The sequence below is a fragment of the Nymphaea colorata genome, chromosome 7 (assembly GCF_008831285.2).
Source record: "Nymphaea colorata isolate Beijing-Zhang1983 chromosome 7, ASM883128v2, whole genome shotgun sequence".
Taxonomy (NCBI): Eukaryota; Viridiplantae; Streptophyta; class Magnoliopsida; order Nymphaeales; family Nymphaeaceae; genus Nymphaea; species Nymphaea colorata.
Genome location: NC_045144.1, coordinates 4,886,504 through 4,904,765, shown reverse-complemented (window position 1 = coordinate 4,904,765; position 18,262 = coordinate 4,886,504). Strand labels below are relative to the sequence as shown.

The following is an 18,262-nucleotide window of genomic DNA, read 5'->3' as shown; positions in this document are numbered from 1 at the left end:
TACTTAATTAACCACTTAAAATTAGAAGCTGAAGCTAAATTTTGATCGTAAATTAAAAAAAATAAAAAATAACCCCAAAACAGCAAGAGCAAAGAGTTGCTTACTAAAGCAAAATGTTATGATTTTGTGAAATGAATGTAAGAATATAATTAATTGTAATAAATCACATAAAGTGCCATTAATTTCGTCAGAAATGACTTTATGTACATTAATTAGCTAAAGACTGGTTGTAAGAGCAATTAAATTTGATGTTTAAACAGGCTGTTGAAGAAGTTTTAATGAGCTGAACACTCTTATGTTGGACCGGTGGAGGAAAGGGTTAACATTCTATCTCGGGCTTTTTCTTTCCAAAATTTCTGTTACACATGAGTATGACAAATAGTGGAAGAGAATGTCTCTAATGCTCTGTTGTTTGAGATGTTTTCTTCCGTGCCCGAGCATTTAGTAAGAAGAACATCATGTTATAATTGTCTTAGAAAACATGGCATGATTTTCTTTGTCCTTTGTTTCTTAGATTTACAATTATATTTTTTTGAATAAGAATATGGTGCTCTTATAATGCGCATTTTAAGAACATTGAAGGTGGTTTAGCAGCATATACACTTTGTTTGTGTGAGTATTTTATGAATTTGTTTTAAAGATTTCGACAAGTTTAAAAAACACTAAGAAGATCGAAAGAAGAGGACTTGAAAAGAGAAAGGAAGAAGTTTTTTGTACTTTATTGTCTTAAACGAAAAAACGAATCTTTTCCATTTGAGGGACTCATTTTTGAAGTATATTCTCAAAATGATCTCATGGAAACCTGTCTTATTTATACGACCACATTTGGCAACAGTCAAAGAGGGAGGAGCCCCACTTTAAAGTTTGGACTGCTGAAATTCGAATCCTAGTTTTTTAAATTAAGAAATGACATTTACTGCCACCAGACAAAATAAAGCATGGCATTCTTGATTTATTCAGTTAAACGCAAGTTTTAAGTTTGAGGTTATAAATAAAAAGAGAAACTGAAGCTACTAGTGAACAGTATAAAACCGTAGCTAAATCAGTAATATCGATAAAAATTGTGTCTCAAATGAGAACATTTTGAGGTGCGAAAGGAAGGCGGTGGCGGGTATTTAAGATATGAAGGAGAGGGCGGGAGAGGGGGCGAGGGGAAGGAAAGAGAGGGCGAAGGATGGGTGGCCACGGGAGAGTGGGGGCGATGGAGGAGGAAGGGTGCGAGCTCTAGAGGAGGAGAGCAGAATTAGGAGAACGAAGGGAAGAGGAAGGCTACCGTCCGTCTCCCTCTGGTCTTCGGCTCACCCTTTTTCCCGTCCTGGCCATTTGGTGCAGTCCCTGCCGTCAGGCCGTTTACGGAAGTTTGGCGGAGATCTCGCCCGCCAGCCCTTTCACCTTAGGAGTTTCTCCCACAGTACTCTCTCTCTCTCTCTCTGTATTATCATAATCTTCTTCTTTCGTCTGATACGTCTGATATGGCCTCTTTTTGTGCGTTGCGCTTTGAGCGCTAGAGTTCTATTGCTGCGTCGTCTCTGTGTTCTTCGCCTTGTTCTTCTTCGATAGCTCGACTGCATATGTCGTCGCAGAAGACGGGGAAACGAGCGATCTTGGAGCTCTCTTTAGCATTGCATTTGATGAATCCAGGGTCATCGTTCTCCGTAGGAAGGGGGGAAATTCAGTCATTAATTTCATGTTGATCTTTCGTGCCTGTTTCCGGTGCTGCTAGGGTTTCAATTTGATTTTTGAAACATTTTTAATGTTATGTTCTTTCTTTGTGTCGTTTGAAAAGGATCGGGCTTTTCCCGATGTTGAATTAAACTTGTTTTTTGTTGATTCTTCCGGTTTTGCCGTGATCTTTGAGATTTAGTTGGCTTTCTCTTTGTTGATAAAAAAAATTGTTCCCTTTTTTACCTTCGTTTCTTAGCGCATTCTAGGGTTTGGATATCAGTGAAGCTGAGAACGAAGCTCAGTACATAGTTTTGGACCTGTTTTTAACCCAAAGGATGAACAAGAAAGAAAAGTAGAAAAAAATTGTTCTTCTTTTCAATTTTCCTCTTCTTTCGCGGTCTGACATTTCTGAAAAGCTTCGATTCTTTGCTGAATTCAATTTTCGTGAATTGTTTTTCTGTAAATCCGAGGTCGCGAGAAAGAAGGAAAGCAATAAAAGAACAAATAGAAATGAATTTGACAAAGCAAGAAACGCTGATGCGTTTAAACAATTTTTTTCCCTTGACAACTTTAACGCAATACGTTTAAAATATCCGTTTCTTTGTTTTTTTATTTTTCTGGTGAAGGAATGAGACAGAAAAAGCTTCTTTAATTGCTCCGTGACCGGAAGAATCGAAGATTCCGAAATCAACGGCCGGTCTCCTTACAAAAAAGTACTCAAAGAATAACGTCGCTTCCGAAACCTGGATCCTCTTTCATAGCTTCTCGGAGTCCGATCATGGAGGGGTCTTCTGGGCTGAGGAGGAGATCTGACTGAAAGAGAGGCCCTTCTCTTCTCTCTTTCCTTTCTGAAACTCTCCACATTCGGCGGAAGCTCGGCTGCTCCTTTGTTCCAGCTCTCTTTCTCGCCTTGCTTCTCGCTTGTACGCCGCAATGACGACGGCCAGCGAGGAGGCGGTCATGCTGGGATCACCGACATCGTCTACGGGCTCCCCTAAGAATCGCTTGAAGTTCCTCTGTAGCTACGGCGGGCGGATCCTCCCGAGGCCGTCCGATGGGAATCTCAAGTACGTCGGAGGAGAGACGCGCGTCGTCGTCGTTCCCCGGAACACCACCTTCTCAGGCAAGTTTTCTGGCTCATTGTGCTTATGTCTACAGTCTACGTGAATATTAACCATCGACACCAAGGCATTCTTAACAGGAGTTGTTCTCATGAATGTCACCTTACATGGCTAATGATAATATCGTTATGTTAATTTTTTATTCGTGCTATATAGCTATAACGCATTCTCCAAGCTTCAATACGGAAAGATTTTTTGGAGTTTCAACTAATCTTTGAAACATTACGAGAGTAAGTTATTCTGGCAACGAAACATCACTTAGTTTTGAAACACATTTTTAAGTTCTTTTCCTTGCGTTCATGTATAAATCTCTCTCTTTATTTCTGCTAAATCATCTGAGATTGACTATCAGGTTTGATGAGGAAACTGACCATGCTCTTCGAATCGGACGTGGTGCTCAAGTACCAACTCTTCTCCGAGGACCTGGACTCTCTGGTCTCAGTGACCTGCGATGAAGACCTACAAAACATGATCGACGAGTACGACCGCCAGCAGTCCTTCTTAGCGGCAACAACTCCCGGTGGCAGTGCCGCCCGGCTCCGCGCCTTCCTCTTCCCCGCCAACCCGTCTCCCCTCCTTTTTGAATCAACCACCCCAACCGGGGACACCCTCGAGCAGCGCTACATCGACGCCGTCAATGGCATCCGCACCGTCAACGTCTCTCCTTCCACCCGCTATAATCAGCACCATCTCCATCACCTCAACTACCCCCACCATCGCGCACCTTCCTCCAATGAGTCCTCCCCCAGATCAGGTGTAATGGAGCAGTCGACTCTTGCCGTCGCGGCCGGACCTAGTAACGACTCTCCCGCCATTGAGTTCACACCGCTCCAGAGGGTGTATAGCTCGCCGAATTTACTGGGCAACAATAGCGCCGCTGCCACCGCAGTCCAACAGAGATTCTGTGGCTACAAGGGAGGGAGGTTGCTGGGCCCCGTCTGCCGGCCTGGCCCCGTGAGCAGTCAAGTGGGTGGTCATCAGGCGTTGCAGAGGAACGGAGGCGGTGGGTCCGGTCGGTTCTACTCTCCGGTGCACAAGAGAGGAGGTGGTGGCCACCTAGAGGAGAGCTACCACCATCGCAGAGAAGGCAGCGGTGGGATGTGGGAGATGGATTGGAGATCATGAAAGCTCAGGTTTGCGAACAGGGTTTGTTTTGTATTTTATGTACACAATGGAATCTCTATAATGTATATTTATAATACCGAAACTTCATTGCCGAAGGGTTCGAACCCTTGGAAGACTTATCTGAACACCCAGTCAGAATTGGCATTAACCCGGCAAAAGTCTACTTGGTCTTAACATGACTACAAAGGAAATGCATACAGCCCAAACCACGCTATCAAAGATTCACTCGCTATTTTGTTTGGTTGTTTGATGTCTTGGTTATGCTAATTCTTCACCTGAAAGTCAATCACTAGATGAGTTCTAAAGCCTCTGAAGGGACAAGGTGTGACAACTAGATTGGAGGGAGGTGGTTGGTTTTCTTGTACGGACATCTTGGAAGAAGGCAGATGAAATTCATGAGATTTATAAATCCTAGTGATACGGCCTCGGTAGCTGTTGGCACTATTGGAACTAGTAGCCTTTGGTACGATTGGAATGAAATTCATGAGATTTATAAATCTTAGTGATACGGTCTTAGTAGCTTTTGGTACTATTGGAACGAGCTACAAGATAAGGTGAATTGAAATCTGTCGAGCTGAATCAAAGTTTAGGCTCGATTGCCATCTAAATTGCTTCATTAATCGAAGAGTAACGATCATGTTTGACTCTGTTAAATTTCAAGAGTTACCAAGGACTTTGTAATTTGTTATTCATTGGTAACCTACATTCTTACTCTTCCCAGACTTGCTTTCCTGGCAATCGAACGGACAATCAAGCATCCCCTTTATAGAACGATCCAGGTTAAACTCTCCATTTGGTTCACAGTGAAATCTATTTGTGCGCGCCCACTTTTCTGGGAGACTAGCTTTTACATTTGGTATACGGTCGAATCCAATTACGAGCACCAGCTTATAGAAAACCATTTACGTAGGATGGGAATGGAATATCCGTCAGACACCCACCCCCCACCATCACCTTCTGGGCCCGTGATTAACGCGTGCATAAGAAGCCGCAAATTCTCGACCATTCACATTTCAGGCAAATGGACAAAACTCGATGGCAAATATGTATTGGTTGGTATTGTTGCATAAGAAACTTTTAAGCAACATTTAACATTAGTGAAAGACATGACCATCGAGAATAAGACCCCTTGTGAACCCGTAAAGACTGTTTGATGGTCAATGTCGTGTAACACAAATTTGAACACAAAATATGCAGAAGCATGAACCTCTTAAGAAGGTAAATTTCACGCGCGCGCAATTAGACTCGAATCCTTTCAGCCTCCGCTATTGTCGATCCGCCAACCAAAAACTGGATTTGGGATTCCAAGGCAGAATTATATTTTTACAGTAGCAAAAACAAGATACACTATAAAAAAAACCAAAAAAAAAAAAAAACGAACATCAATGAAGAAGGGGGGGAAAAGCTTCGTCACCCAAAATTGTTTTTTAACTCAATCACTTGCTGTCTGTGAAGTCCGCATCAATGACATCCCCGCCATCGCCGCCAGGAGCTGGGCCCTTGCCGGCAGGCCCAGCATCAGCACCCGGGGCAGGGCCACCAGCAGCTGCGCCTGGTTGGTTGTAAAGGGACTGACCAAGCTGCATCACCTCCTGGTTCAGTGCAGCCATGCTGTCCTTCATGGCCTGCGTTGAACCGCCAGAGATTGCACTCTTCAGCTCCTCGAGCTTGGCTTCCACCTTTGACTTAACCTCCGCAGGCACCTTGTCCCCTAGCTCCTTGAGCTGCTTTTCTGTCTGGTACACCACGGACTCGGCCTGGTTCTTAGTGTCAATAGCATCCCTCTTCTCCTTGTCTTCCTTTGCAAACTTCTCGGCTTCCTTCACCATTCTATCAACCTGTACAGTGAACATTTGCAAGTCATGGAGCCCATCCTCTGTAACTGGAAACCAAGAGCATTAAACCACAGCACAGGTTTTCTAGATTCTCATCAAAAGTCAAAACTGTCCACAAACCCTTCAATAAAATCACTAAAACTGAATCCCAAGAAGCATGAGGACTCGCAAAATGGTAAGAAGAGTTGGAAATCCATCGCTTGTCAGTAGAGACCAACAAAACAAAAGTGAGATGCTCATCAGCGAAATAACAGAGAACAAAGAAGGGTACGGCAGTCTGAAGATTTTGAACAATATTACAAAACATACCTCATCGCCAGGCAGGGTACTAGCACCGGTGATGGTAATATCCTGCTTCTTCCCTGTACCTTTATCAACAGCAGTGACCGACAGAATACCATTAGCATCAATGTCGAACTTCACTTCAATTTGTGGAACTCCACGTGGTGCCGGTGGTATTCCGTCGAGCCGGAAGCTACCGAGGGATTTGTTATCCTTCACAAACTCTCTTTCACCCTGCAACACGTTGATCTCAACGCTAGTCTGTGAATCAGCTGCCGTGGAGAAAACTTCAGACTTTGAGGTTGGAAGAGTGGTGTTCCGAGGAATGATCTTTGTCATCACACCACCCAACGTTTCCAGACCAAGAGACAAGGGCGTCACATCCAAGAGAACGATGTCACTGACATCACCAGCCAAAACTCCAGCCTGAAAAAACAGCCAGCATTTGCAATTGGGATTAAGTTTCTCAATCCATGTCAAGATATCATGAAAGCTACAGAAGGCACCATATTAAATATCAATGTAAGGTTGAAGCTCTAACTCGACGACTAAGCAGCGGAATCACCCCTTTTAAACTCACACCTATCTCAATTGTCTTAGCAATTCATTCAGCCAGCGCCCAGCGGTTCTCAGCCAACCAACGCCATGTTATTTAAATTCAGCAAATTAAACATGCATAGAAGGCGCAACTCGCAGAGACCTAGTTAGTACTTGCGAAACAAGGGAATCACGGCCGCCTTGGAGTTTTCGTCATCACAAAAATAAAAATTATTCAAGAAATATGACGGTCAGAAAAAGAAAACGGACTCTTTAACATTCTTTTGCTAAAAATAAATGACCACATTAAGACCCACGTGTGGTTTAAATTATTTAACGCACATATGTTTATTTAACGTAGAACCACATGGTATTGGACTACTATTGGTACGCTGCAAAAGGCAAGAATGAAACGATCATGTATTCAGCAATAAAGAAAACAAATTGAAATTCTAGGTGACGTAAAATATTGCCGACCAGGATAGAATCTGACAGCCCCAATGAGCAAGGTGTGCATATCAAAAGCAGCGATGCCTTTGACATACTAATCACTACAAAGCTGAAGTGTCCTAGTAAGCATATATGCTCAAGTGCATTCACATCAATCTGCCCTGCTGCATAACTGATTGCAAGTTAATTACCTTAACAATATAGTTGATTTCAAACTAATTATTTTGCCAGTCGGCATTAAGTGGTCCAAATTCTAGGGTGAGATCTTCATTTCCAAAACACCAAACGTAACACCAATGGATGAGCAATAAGAAGCTTAAAGCATGAAATATATGACGGGAAATGCAAAGAAAAACTGACCTGTACAGCAGCTCCAAGAGCAACAACTTCATCTGGATTGACAGTTACATTAGGCTCTTTGCCGGTCATCTTCCTCACAAGTTCCTGGACAGCAGGCATTCTTGTCGATCCACCAACAAGAATAACCTCATCCAAATCCTTGAATGAAAGCTTCGCATCTCTTAATGCATTGTCCACAGGTGTCCTCAACCTACAAAGTACACCCCCAAGTTACATTCTCTGACAACTTTTAATTTGAAAGGGATATATTTTCACATTTTATAATTGATCGAACAATTGTAAAACATATCTAAATTCATATCTATTTAAATATGAAAATTTTAGTGCTATAAACAAAAATTGTTTTTAGGTCATTTTATCCAGAAAGCCAAATTTGCTGTTTCAAACTCAACTCAGCAAATTCTGCTTTTCACAATGAAAAGACTTACCGATCAATCAAATCTGAACACAACTCTTCGAACTTGGCCCTGCTGAGGGTTGTCTCAATATGTTTAGGACCTTCAGCAGTGGCAGTAATAAAAGGCAAGCTGTGAAAGAAACCAACTGCCTGTTAATTCCCAAGGGAGAAAAGAAAGAAAGAACCAAAATCAAGAAACATGACACCCAACAGAACCTTATGTTTGTCTGTGTCAATGACGAGAGCTCCATCTTTGCTTTCTCTGCTGTTTCGGTAAGACGCTGTAGAGCTTGTTTATCCTTCAACAGGTCTATACCTTCATCCCTCTTAAAGTTTCCAGCAAGCCAATCGACAATTCTCTGTTTCATTAAGTTTTAGAAATGGAAATCAGCAATAAGCAAAATATTATAGGTGCCCTAAAGTTGCTTTAGACAAACAAACAAATCAAAAATCAGCTTAACAGGTGCAGAAGACTAAGAGAACCTTATCAAAGTCATCACCACCCAAGTGGGTATCTCCAGATGTCGAAAGCACCTCAAAGACACCATCTCCAACCTCAAGAACTGCATATTCGTTGAGATGAGAATGCTCAGTGCCAAGCTCAGGTGCAGGAAATAAATTCAGAAGCACTTACACATTTATCATTAATATGAAGCTAAAAAGATGATATGGCGTTCACCACAAAAAAAAAAAAGGAAACACATAATAACGACAAAACTCTCCCAGGATTTGACCAACTGATTCTAGAAAAGCGCCACATGTATCCAATAAAGAAAGATGGTTGATCATTAATACAGCTACAGCCAAGCAAAAGGGAGAAATTCCTCGTTTAAATAATAAATCAAGAAACACAATTGTTTCTGTGTCTCTACAACATGACGAACCTAGTTATGATAACAAAACTTCGCAGCAAACAAGATGGAAACTTAAAGAAGCACCGAAAGGCTGGAAGTTGAATTACCTGACACATCAAAAGTCCCTCCACCAAGATCAAATACTAGAATGGTCTCATTGTTTTTCTTCTCAAACCCATAAGCCAAGGAAGCAGCGGTGGGTTCATTAATGATACGAAGAACTTCCAAACCAGCAATTCGCCCAGCATCCTTGGTTGCAGTTCTTTGTGAGTCGTTGAAGTATGCAGGCACTGTAACAACTGCTTTCTGGACTTTATCGTTTAAGAACTTTGATGCATCATCAACAAGCTTTCTCAAAACCTATACAAAATGACCATTACAACAATATAAGTAAACAGATTGTAGAAACATGACAAACACTATGCCGTGTAGAAATGACTGGTAAGATCAATCATAAAAGGAAAAAATCCGTCTTCCTTATATAGCAAAATGTTATTAACACCTTATCCAGATATGCTGCTGACAGTTCCCTGAAAGAAGATAGGTAACTACCGACAGAATGTGCAAACTGGCTTAAATCTCGACTGCCATTATAGCATTTCCCTGTTTTCCATGGCATTTGCTATTTCATAATCACTAACACCTTGCATGAGGCGCCCCAAGCAGATATTCCAATAATCCAGCATGGTTCACCGTGCAAAAGAATCAAACACGCTAAATCCTACACATGTCAACCTTAAAGGAGAAGAATAGGAAAGGCAAAAGCAAAACCTTCATCTCCCCACCGACCCCGCCCCAACTCGGAAGAACATAAAGGGTAAGAGTAAGGAACACATCTTTAAAAGTTTCAGAGAGACAAACCTGCGCAGAAATTTCTTCGGCAGCAAACTGCTTTCCTATCGCGGGACACTCAAGCTTGACGTTACCATTCTCGTCCCTAACGACCCGGTATGATACTTGCTTCGACTCCTCGTCCACCTCTGCCATCTTCCTCCCTATGAACCTCTTCACCGAGAAGAACGTATTCTCAGGGTTCACGACCGCCTGCCTCTTCGCAATCTGGCCAACAAGCCTGTCCCCATTCTTGGTGTAAGCGACCACCGAGGGCGTCGTCCTCTGCCCCTCCGCGTTCGTTACGATGGTGGGCTTCCCTCCCTCCATCGCAGCAACAGCAGAGTTCGTCGTCCCGAGGTCTATGCCCACCACCTTCTCGCTCACCACCCTGAGTGGACCGACGCGGTCATTCCTCCCGTTGCGCTTGAGCTTCAGGAACGCCGTCCTCGACGAATTCAAGAACGGCTTCGTCGACAGCCTCTGTCCGAAGAAGACGGTGTTTGAAGGCGAAGACTTCTTGGCCCGAGTCGGGAAGACAGAGCCGCCAAGGACGTGAATTTGTGCAGCAGAAGCCATTCTTTCAACGAGACAACGAGATTCTGCCCACCAAGCCCAACCAAGTTATATCTACAAACAGTGGTTGCGGAAATGGCAAAAATAATCGGCAAAAAAGGGGGAAAATCTTACCTCAGCGATAAAATTTCTACAGAATGAACTCAATACGAGAACAGAAATCGCAAATTCACAACCACCACCGAAACCCTACACCAACCAAAAACGATGACACACTAATCTGGACCAGAATACCCTAGAGAAGAAACCCCAATCTGGACCAGATAAACCCTATCAAGGACACTGGGCAAAAATCCACCGAAAAAAGGAAATGGGGAGCTTGGAAGATGAAGTTATGAAAAGAAAAATGGGGGAAACAGAGAGGAAATTAGGGCACCAGTGACTTCCCCGGCTATTTCTTCGCTTTATTTTTGGTTTTGGGGTTCAATTTTTCTCGAAGTGAAGAAGACGAGAAGATAAAGGGGAACGGGAGGGAGGCGAGGGTTTACGACAGGGTTCGTGAGGGATAGGTGTGGACACGTGTCGCAATCGTGGTGGTTGGATGGCGAGCTGCCCCGTCCCACTTTGGGGCTTCCAGTAGCTTCTCTGTTTCTTCCAGTAGTTTAGTTTCCCACTGCCGTGAAATGGGTCGCGGACTTTGGATCCGATATCCATCGAGGATATCCGGCTACCGACCCTTCAACGGATGAGATCTCAATGGAAATGGAATGTCACTTTTCTGGATATCTCAGTACCATAAAAGCCCACACCATATTCGAATCTGTTCTTTTTCTGATTCATGGTCAGAACTCAATTCCAATCTTACTTTTATTTTCAACGTCTAAGTCCAAATCCAGCTTTTACTATGATTGGGCTTCTAAATTGTGTGAACATTTGATATAAGATATTTATTTGAAACTGAATCTCTTTTCCAATTCGAATCTAAATTTGTAGACGTGTTAACTTAAAGCAGAATTTTAATAAGATCAAATGTCATTTCTTAAACCTGAATCTTAATTGAACGTTGTTTTCCTTTTTCATATCTGGCTATCTAAAAACAGTTCAAAACGACAATATTACCCTTCATGCTCCTTTTTAAATGGGGATTTGAGATTGTGCTTGTTCCTTTTCCATTTTTAAGATTATAACATAAATATTATAGTATAGTATACTGTTTTATGAATAAAAGATGAAAAATTATCTTTTATAAAGGGGGAGGATTCGAACCCTTGTCAGTACATTATTAGCTAAAACCATGAAACCGATCACGATTTCGGACACACAGCAAACAGGATCAGAACCGGAGCACCGGCTGCCGTAAAGATCAAAAGGCATCAAACAAACAGCCACACCTAACGACCGGCCGAGAGAGAGAGAGAGAAAGAAGAAGAAGAAGAAGAAGATGAGTCAAGGATGTGGGTGGGCATGAGGGACGCCACAGAGACGCTTGAGGACCTTGCAGTGGCCGGCAGGCATGTTGAGGAGGTGATGAAGCCCATCTTTGCAGGCCGCCGGCAGCGCCCTGATGGCGTCGCAGGCCAAGTCGCTGAGGCCGTCACCCCGCTCTACGAAGCCGAACAGCTCCGTCGCGTAGACGGCCAGCGAGGTCATGCACTGGACGATCTCCCAGAATGGTTCTGGCAGCACCAATCTCGGGATGATTGGTAGCAGCCATTCTGGCTTCTTCCCCGCCTCTGCTGCTGCATCCACGGACGTGGCCAATGGGGCCAGCACCAGAACGATCAACACCAGCGCCTTGGTGCTCTTCATCGTCGCCAAATTCTTGGGTTTCTGATCGACTGCAGTTTTCTTCATCCCCGCAAGCGCTTGAAATTAATATAATCTTCCGCCATTTTTATTTACAGTGCGTGGACGAAGAGTCAAAGCAAGGCATTTAATATGATCCATGGCAAGTTACGTGAAATTGATGAGGAAATGAAGGTGAGCCGTTTCCCATTTAATTTGAGGCATTTATTCACAGGGAAATTTTTATTTGGAGCACCATTTTGATCTTGCCGGGAAAAGAAACATTTATTTTTTTCTAACAAAAGTAGGGATATATTTTTTTTTTCTAACAAAAGTAGGGACATCAATCAATAGAAATAAAATGTGCTTTTTATTATATCTCATATATCGGATGTTCACATATTTCAGGCTCAAATACGAAATACGAATGAAGAAAAGTATATATCATATCCAAATTTGATTCTTAGATTCGTAATACAAATCTAATCCAAAGATCACTTTTTCATTTACATGTAAGTTCAAATGTGACTTTTAAATGCACAAGCCGATCTGAACTACGTTATAATATATGTTAAGAACTGTCGTTAAAATGTATGGATATTGGATTATAATATTTACTTAAATCTGGATCGGAGAACAAATCCGATTCCAATTGGATATTTTAATTAAAGCCAAATACGCACCTATATGACTCCTTGTGGATCGATTCAGATTAGATTTACATTGAGTTCATAAACCCAAGTGTATAAATTGGATCCATATTAACGTTGGATCTCAAGATCCAAATTTATTGGAAGCAGGTATGTACCTAACTTTGGCATTGCAAGTGCAACCAATGTTGCAAGGCTGAACATATGAAGGAATTGCGACGGACATATATACATTGACCAAGTTTTCATGTAGAATTGTACGATTGAAGTTTAATTCATAACTAGAATCTCAACTTCTCAATTGACGAGACTACTACACACGGTTAGAGGCATCCAGTTTGAGGACGTGTTTGATAGAGGAGGAGAACATCTCAAAATGAAGTTGCAACAACAAATTGAAAGTGTGAGATACTGTATTTTGAGTAGGGGGAGTATGCTGTATGAGTGAGATAGAATGTTTGTCTCGGATATTTTTCACCACCATTCAGACGTCCTCTTAGGACCAAGTTCTTGCCTGTTAAAGGGACACAACATACTTTCAAAACAAGAGAACCGATCAACATTTTAAAATGTTAAATGGTTTTATAAGGTATTTTCTTCCCATGAACTGATCAACATTTGGAAAAAATTAAGCCGCCAATAGAAAATTGAGATAAAATATTGGATATTTTATTGGAGAAATCATGCACCATTACAATTTCTAGTCACACTAATGTGGCCCATTTCACAAATGAAACTAGTTGTAAATATGCTCTATGGCAAATTCATAAAACACTTTTTATAAAAAAAGTGTCTAATAAATCTACTATGAAACAGTTACATATGTTTGTCAAACGGATTACAACTTTACTAAGACCATGGGATTGGAGGGACCAAACACTAAGCCTACAACCAAAAGAGGACTCCACTGTCTAGCTAATTAATTTATCGCTTCCATGTCCGGGTTCCGGGCAGATCAACCATGGCCGACTAGAGAGGTGGCGGAGGAGCAGCTCCACAGATGGTGGCGAGCAACTGGCTCTGGTCGAATGAGATGTTGAGCAAGCGGTGGAGGCCGTCGGCGCAGGACGCTGGCAGACCCCGGATGGCGGCGCAGGCGAGCTCGCTGAGAGGAGTGTGGTGGTGGATGAAGCCAAAAATCTCGCTGACGTAGGCGCTGAGTGAGGAGATGCACTGGATGATCTCCAAGAAGGGGACGGGCAGGAGGAAGGAGGGGAGTTCTGGAATCAGCCATTCTGGTTTCTTCCCCTCATCTGCTGCAGCCCAGGCAAGCTGCGTGGCCAATGGGGCCAACACGAGCACGACCAACAGCGACCCCTTGATCATGCTCATCTTCATCTTTACTGGTTACCAGATAAAATTTTTATTGAACTTTAGCCTGATCTTTCAGATGCCTGCGCTTATTTACTGTAGAGAGCACATATATATAGTGCCCATGAATAAGAGAAGAAGAGAGGGAGCAGACTGCAGTAAAAGAAAGGAAACTGAAGTTTGCGGACTTTGACCAAATTAGTATGTCTTTTTTAGAAACCGATACTTAGAAATATAATTAATGTTTAGAGCTTTTAATCTTTTTGCATATTTAACGTTGTTAGCTTTTAAAAGAAGAGAAGAAAGTGGAGACCGAACATCTGAATTTATTGCAACTAAAAGTTTACTTTTTATATTGTATTTTGTGCATATATTCGAATCCTAAATTCAAGGCGAAGTCAGATTGAACCAAGTCCCATTAAAATTTTTAATGTCGCTGTCACGAACCCAACGTATTGGGATGCCAACGCAGGTCGGGTTTACCCAATTAAGAACCAAACCTGGACATTCCGTCAAAGTTAAAAAAAAAACTCAAATTCATTTATCAATAGGATTTGAGTAGCATCTTTCTCACCTTCAGAAATCATCGTCGTCGTTGATTTTATAAGATAGAAGAATGAGAAAAAACCAAAAAGAAAAAATAGATGAAGTAGATAAGTTATTTTAAACATTTAACACTATTCGCAACTTTTGCTTCCTGTTTTTTTTTTTAACTATCTTGGTAAAAGTGATTCCTTACGAATCTTGATGCGTCCAAGTTTTTGTTTCCAATTCTTGTGGCACTAACGCATGAGACTTAGCACGCATTCCAATACGTCAAGTGGAGGTTTTTTAATGGCCACTCAGGCCATATCTTCCTCCTGGCCCTCTCTCACAACAACCAAGACAAACGCCCACAACATGCTGCAAAATTTCCAAGTCCGCCATCTATTGCTTGGCCTCAGCTTTGCAAATTGCAATGCCCCAGCTTCCGGGACACCATGAATGTCTGGTCATTTTTTAATGCCTAAATCTTGGCTGGTTCTACTAACCATCTCCAATAGTGAAACTTCTTCGGCAGACCGAGAGAATCAGAACGGATGACAAGTTTGGCACCTTTTCTTTTTCCTCCACCAATGAAGACCGATACCTCGAAAATGGAGGAATAGTCCTTGTCAGGAAGCAGAGTTCCTTCGCTTGTGATGTCTCGGTTAGGAGTGAAGCTCGTTAGCTGCAATGGAGTCCAGATGATTGGGAGAATTCCTGTCACAGCTGTTGATTTTGTGATGGTAACAGGCAGGAGGAGTGGAATTCTGCACAATGGTGTTGCTTGCCTGGAGAGGAGGAACAAAGGGGTAGCACAGAAATGGGTTTCATTACGCGATATTGGTGGTTCACAGAAGTGGAGAATCAAGGCAGGAGGGGAGAGTTTGTGGTTTCAGATGAGGATCTGAGGGTCGAGAGTGAAGACTGTGAAGCTCCTCTGGTGATTGAGAATGGGTGGAGAGTGAGGAGTTTAGTGCAGAGGGAGGAAGAGATGAGGAGCGTGGCTGATGTTCAGGCTGAGGCTTTCTATTCTCCAATGGCGTTCTTCAATGGGTTCTTCTTTGAGATTTTCAAGGTCGGTATCTCTCTTTTGCGATTATTCCTCTTTATCTTTTTAATCAAGAGAACTCTGCAAAAAATTCAGCTGCATTGGTTGGATTCTTTTTCTCTCTTCTTAGCTTTCTAAGAAGAGAGAAAAAGGGGGAAATTATACTGGAGGTGAAAAGCATGGGAGTATCACAACTAATCCCACATTCTTTCTGAAATGGTTCTGCAATCTTCCCATTATTTTACTTTGTTAAGAATCAGGGTTTACCCAAAAAATTCTGTTTAAAAGAGCAGATCTAAAGTGGTCTGATTCTCGAACGAGTCCTTGTGATTGGGGAAAAAACAGGATTTAAACGAGGGTTGGACTTTCATGACTGACGATGTAATGAGAAAAATGGGATGCAGACCAGTGACGACTTCACCTTGTCGGGTCTTTTTCTTGATTCTTCACTGCCATCTTAGGATAAAGTATGGTCTTCTATTAGGCCGGTTCCAGTTAAAAATGGTTTAGGAGAGATAATATTTACAGAATAGAGGTGCCTTGGGAACATGGTTGAGATGCCACAGAGAATCTCTCTCTCTCTCTCTCTGTGTGTCTAAAATTATAAATGCATTTTGAAATTTGGCCTCACAGGCTGAAGTGCTCGCGGGCCTCCTCTACAGGATAAGGAATTCGGCACCAAACAGGTAAGAATGGTAAGCTCTGATAGCCACAAAAAAATGTCACCTCGTTCTTTCATCCTCGCCTGCTTCATGTTTTTTCACAGAATTATGACATTATAGTCTACAAGCACGTACAAACGTGTCTTAGACAAAGAAAATCAGATCATTGTCATAAAATTACAATAACAAGCATAATATTTTGGTTAACCTGCTCGAACCTTGGAAAAATATATAACTAGAAATCAATGAAAGTTAAGCCACAAGTAAGGCCTTCAAGAGTTTGGCCCACCGGCTTGGGCATCATTTGTTCAAGAGGCATGAGCATCGAGCTCCTCCTGCTAGACTCAGCACTGGGTTGCTGGGGTTTTGCAGATACTCCTCTTATTCACCCAATAAACCTAAACAATCAAGGAAGATGGTTTTCATATGAAATAGCAACATAGACTGAGCAATTAGTGCCTCAAGGGTAGCATAGCTGGTCGGCTTGAGGTCGCACTAACGACAAGTTATTGATTTCTATGAGATGCTGTTTATCTGAACAAACTGTGGCTGTGCAACACTCGAGTTGAAGGATATGTACCATAATCCACCTTGGTTCTGAAGCAGTCCTACACCCCAGGGCAAAGAGGAAAGGAGAGGGACCTCATCTCCCCGAACCACCTGAGCAACTCTTATTGATATCAGTCATTACCCTTACCTTGACTTAGAGGTAGATTCTTAATGGCCTGAGTCTCTATAGGCACAATTATCTGATATTCCATAGCTGCAGGTATGCATGTTTGGTTGCTGAAACGGACAACAAACCTGAATCTCAAGCAGTAACATATCCCAGGATCATCGGCGTGGTGGATGTTACGGTTTTGCGGGATGATTCTGTACTTCAGTTCCTTGACGACGCAGATGAGTATCTCTATGTTTCAGGCATAGCAGTGCTCACAGCGTTCAGGTAACTGCACATTTCCAAGGTTACCAGCCATTAGTTTTGGTTCACCTTGAAGCTTCATCAATGCATTCAACACCATGGAAACTGCTATCTGAACAGACGAAGAAAAGTCGCGACAGTGCTGCTCAAAGCCTGTGACTTGGTTGCCATGCTGTGGAAGTTCGACTACCTGGTACTCCGGGCATACGAGGACGATGTGGGTGCACGAAAACTATACTCCACAGCAGGTTACAGGGTAGTGGCGAAGGACCCTCTATGGATGACTTCTTGGATCGGCCGAAGGCGGCGAGTTTTGATGATCAAGAAAACGCCTCCAGATCAAGAACTTAATCCATGACACGCATCATGCATTTCATGACATCCTTCAAATAGAATTCAGAACAAGTTGGATGCTCAGCATTCCAACCATTTCAGGTGGAAATTTCAGATAATGTTTAGTTCAAGAATCCCTTGGACTATATTATTTCATCACATTGAACGCCAAGTTCTCATCTCCAAACCTTATCGCCAGCTTTTCCAAATTATCCGAATAACAGGAGAAAGATACCAACATGTGCTTCATGATAAACCGATCTCCAAAAAACAAAAAAGTCTGCCACAGTTTATGAACCCTAATCATATTCTGCACTTAGTCTTACATGTACAGTGAACGTTCAATTGCATAAACATTACATTAATGTTGTTGTACTCGGCGTTTCTTAAAGAAACAAGTTTGGAGCATCTTAATTCATAATGCTTCGATTACTTAATCAAATGTAAATTTTAGATGAGCACCATACCACTCAGAACGCCAGCCAAACCGTCCCTCACTACACCATCACTTTAACATATTCGGTACCAAAATTGCAACTGTCTAAATTGATGACATCTCTGATCATTTTATTCAATAAGTTTCAGCTAGGAGCCCACAAGATTTAGAAGACCAACAGGAATGCTCCGTCTCTTCAATCTGTTCGAACATCATATGCCAAAAAGTGCTTCTGATGGCATCGATCATTTTCATCTCAGAACAGAAAAGAGGGGAATTGGAAATGCGATCACATTGGACGATGATGCTGTTCTTACAATCTTCAGTGTTTTCCCGTCCAATTACATTGTAATGCAAGATGAATTATCAAAGGGAGCAACATCTCAGAGTTCTAAATGGTTGCATTGCATGAGCAAGCATGGTAAACTAAAGGGTGTGATCCATTTGAAACAAAAAAAAAAAAAAGAGGAAGAATAGTCATTTAGAACACAAAAAAGGTAAAAGCTAGTAGCACTTTTTGACTTGTGATTCATATCCCTTCACTCCCAACAATGAATAGAGATCTATCCCAAGCCATTTGAAATACAGCCTTTGTAGAAGGAAAAAAACCAAGCAGG

At 42.2% G+C, this 18,262-nt stretch overlaps 3 protein-coding genes across 3 annotated transcripts; 2 read left to right on the top strand and 1 right to left on the bottom strand.

Annotated features, from left to right (window-relative positions):
• Positions 1 to 1,173: 1,173 nt before the first annotated feature.
• Positions 1,174 to 4,183, top strand: LOC116257812 (uncharacterized). The gene is made up of 3 exons (XM_031634803.2): positions 1,174 to 1,411; positions 2,292 to 2,788; positions 3,139 to 4,183. The coding sequence occupies exons 2-3, from the start codon at positions 2,599 to 2,601 to the stop codon at positions 3,909 to 3,911; spliced, it is 963 nt and encodes a 320-aa protein (XP_031490663.1). The 5' UTR covers positions 1,174 to 1,411; positions 2,292 to 2,598; the 3' UTR covers positions 3,912 to 4,183.
• Positions 4,184 to 5,179: 996 nt separating this feature from the next.
• On the bottom strand, positions 5,180 to 10,482 carry LOC116257538 (stromal 70 kDa heat shock-related protein, chloroplastic-like). The gene is made up of 9 exons (XM_031634387.2): positions 10,148 to 10,482; positions 9,488 to 10,059; positions 8,734 to 8,986; positions 8,256 to 8,335; positions 7,989 to 8,131; positions 7,804 to 7,902; positions 7,376 to 7,565; positions 6,056 to 6,454; positions 5,180 to 5,749 (listed from the first exon to the last, which is right to left on the bottom strand). The coding sequence occupies exons 2-9, from the start codon at positions 10,034 to 10,036 to the stop codon at positions 5,348 to 5,350; spliced, it is 2,115 nt and encodes a 704-aa protein (XP_031490247.1). The 5' UTR covers positions 10,037 to 10,059; positions 10,148 to 10,482; the 3' UTR covers positions 5,180 to 5,347.
• A 4,089-nt stretch (positions 10,483 to 14,571) lies between these two features.
• LOC116258049 (uncharacterized) lies at positions 14,572 to 18,114 on the top strand. Its single transcript, XM_031635120.2, has 4 exons — positions 14,572 to 15,319; positions 15,926 to 15,978; positions 16,724 to 16,900; positions 16,997 to 18,114. Exons 1-4 carry the CDS (start codon positions 15,065 to 15,067, stop codon positions 17,232 to 17,234), a joined length of 723 nt encoding a protein of 240 aa, XP_031490980.1. The 5' UTR covers positions 14,572 to 15,064; the 3' UTR covers positions 17,235 to 18,114.
• The last annotated feature ends 148 nt before the right edge of the window (positions 18,115 to 18,262 follow it).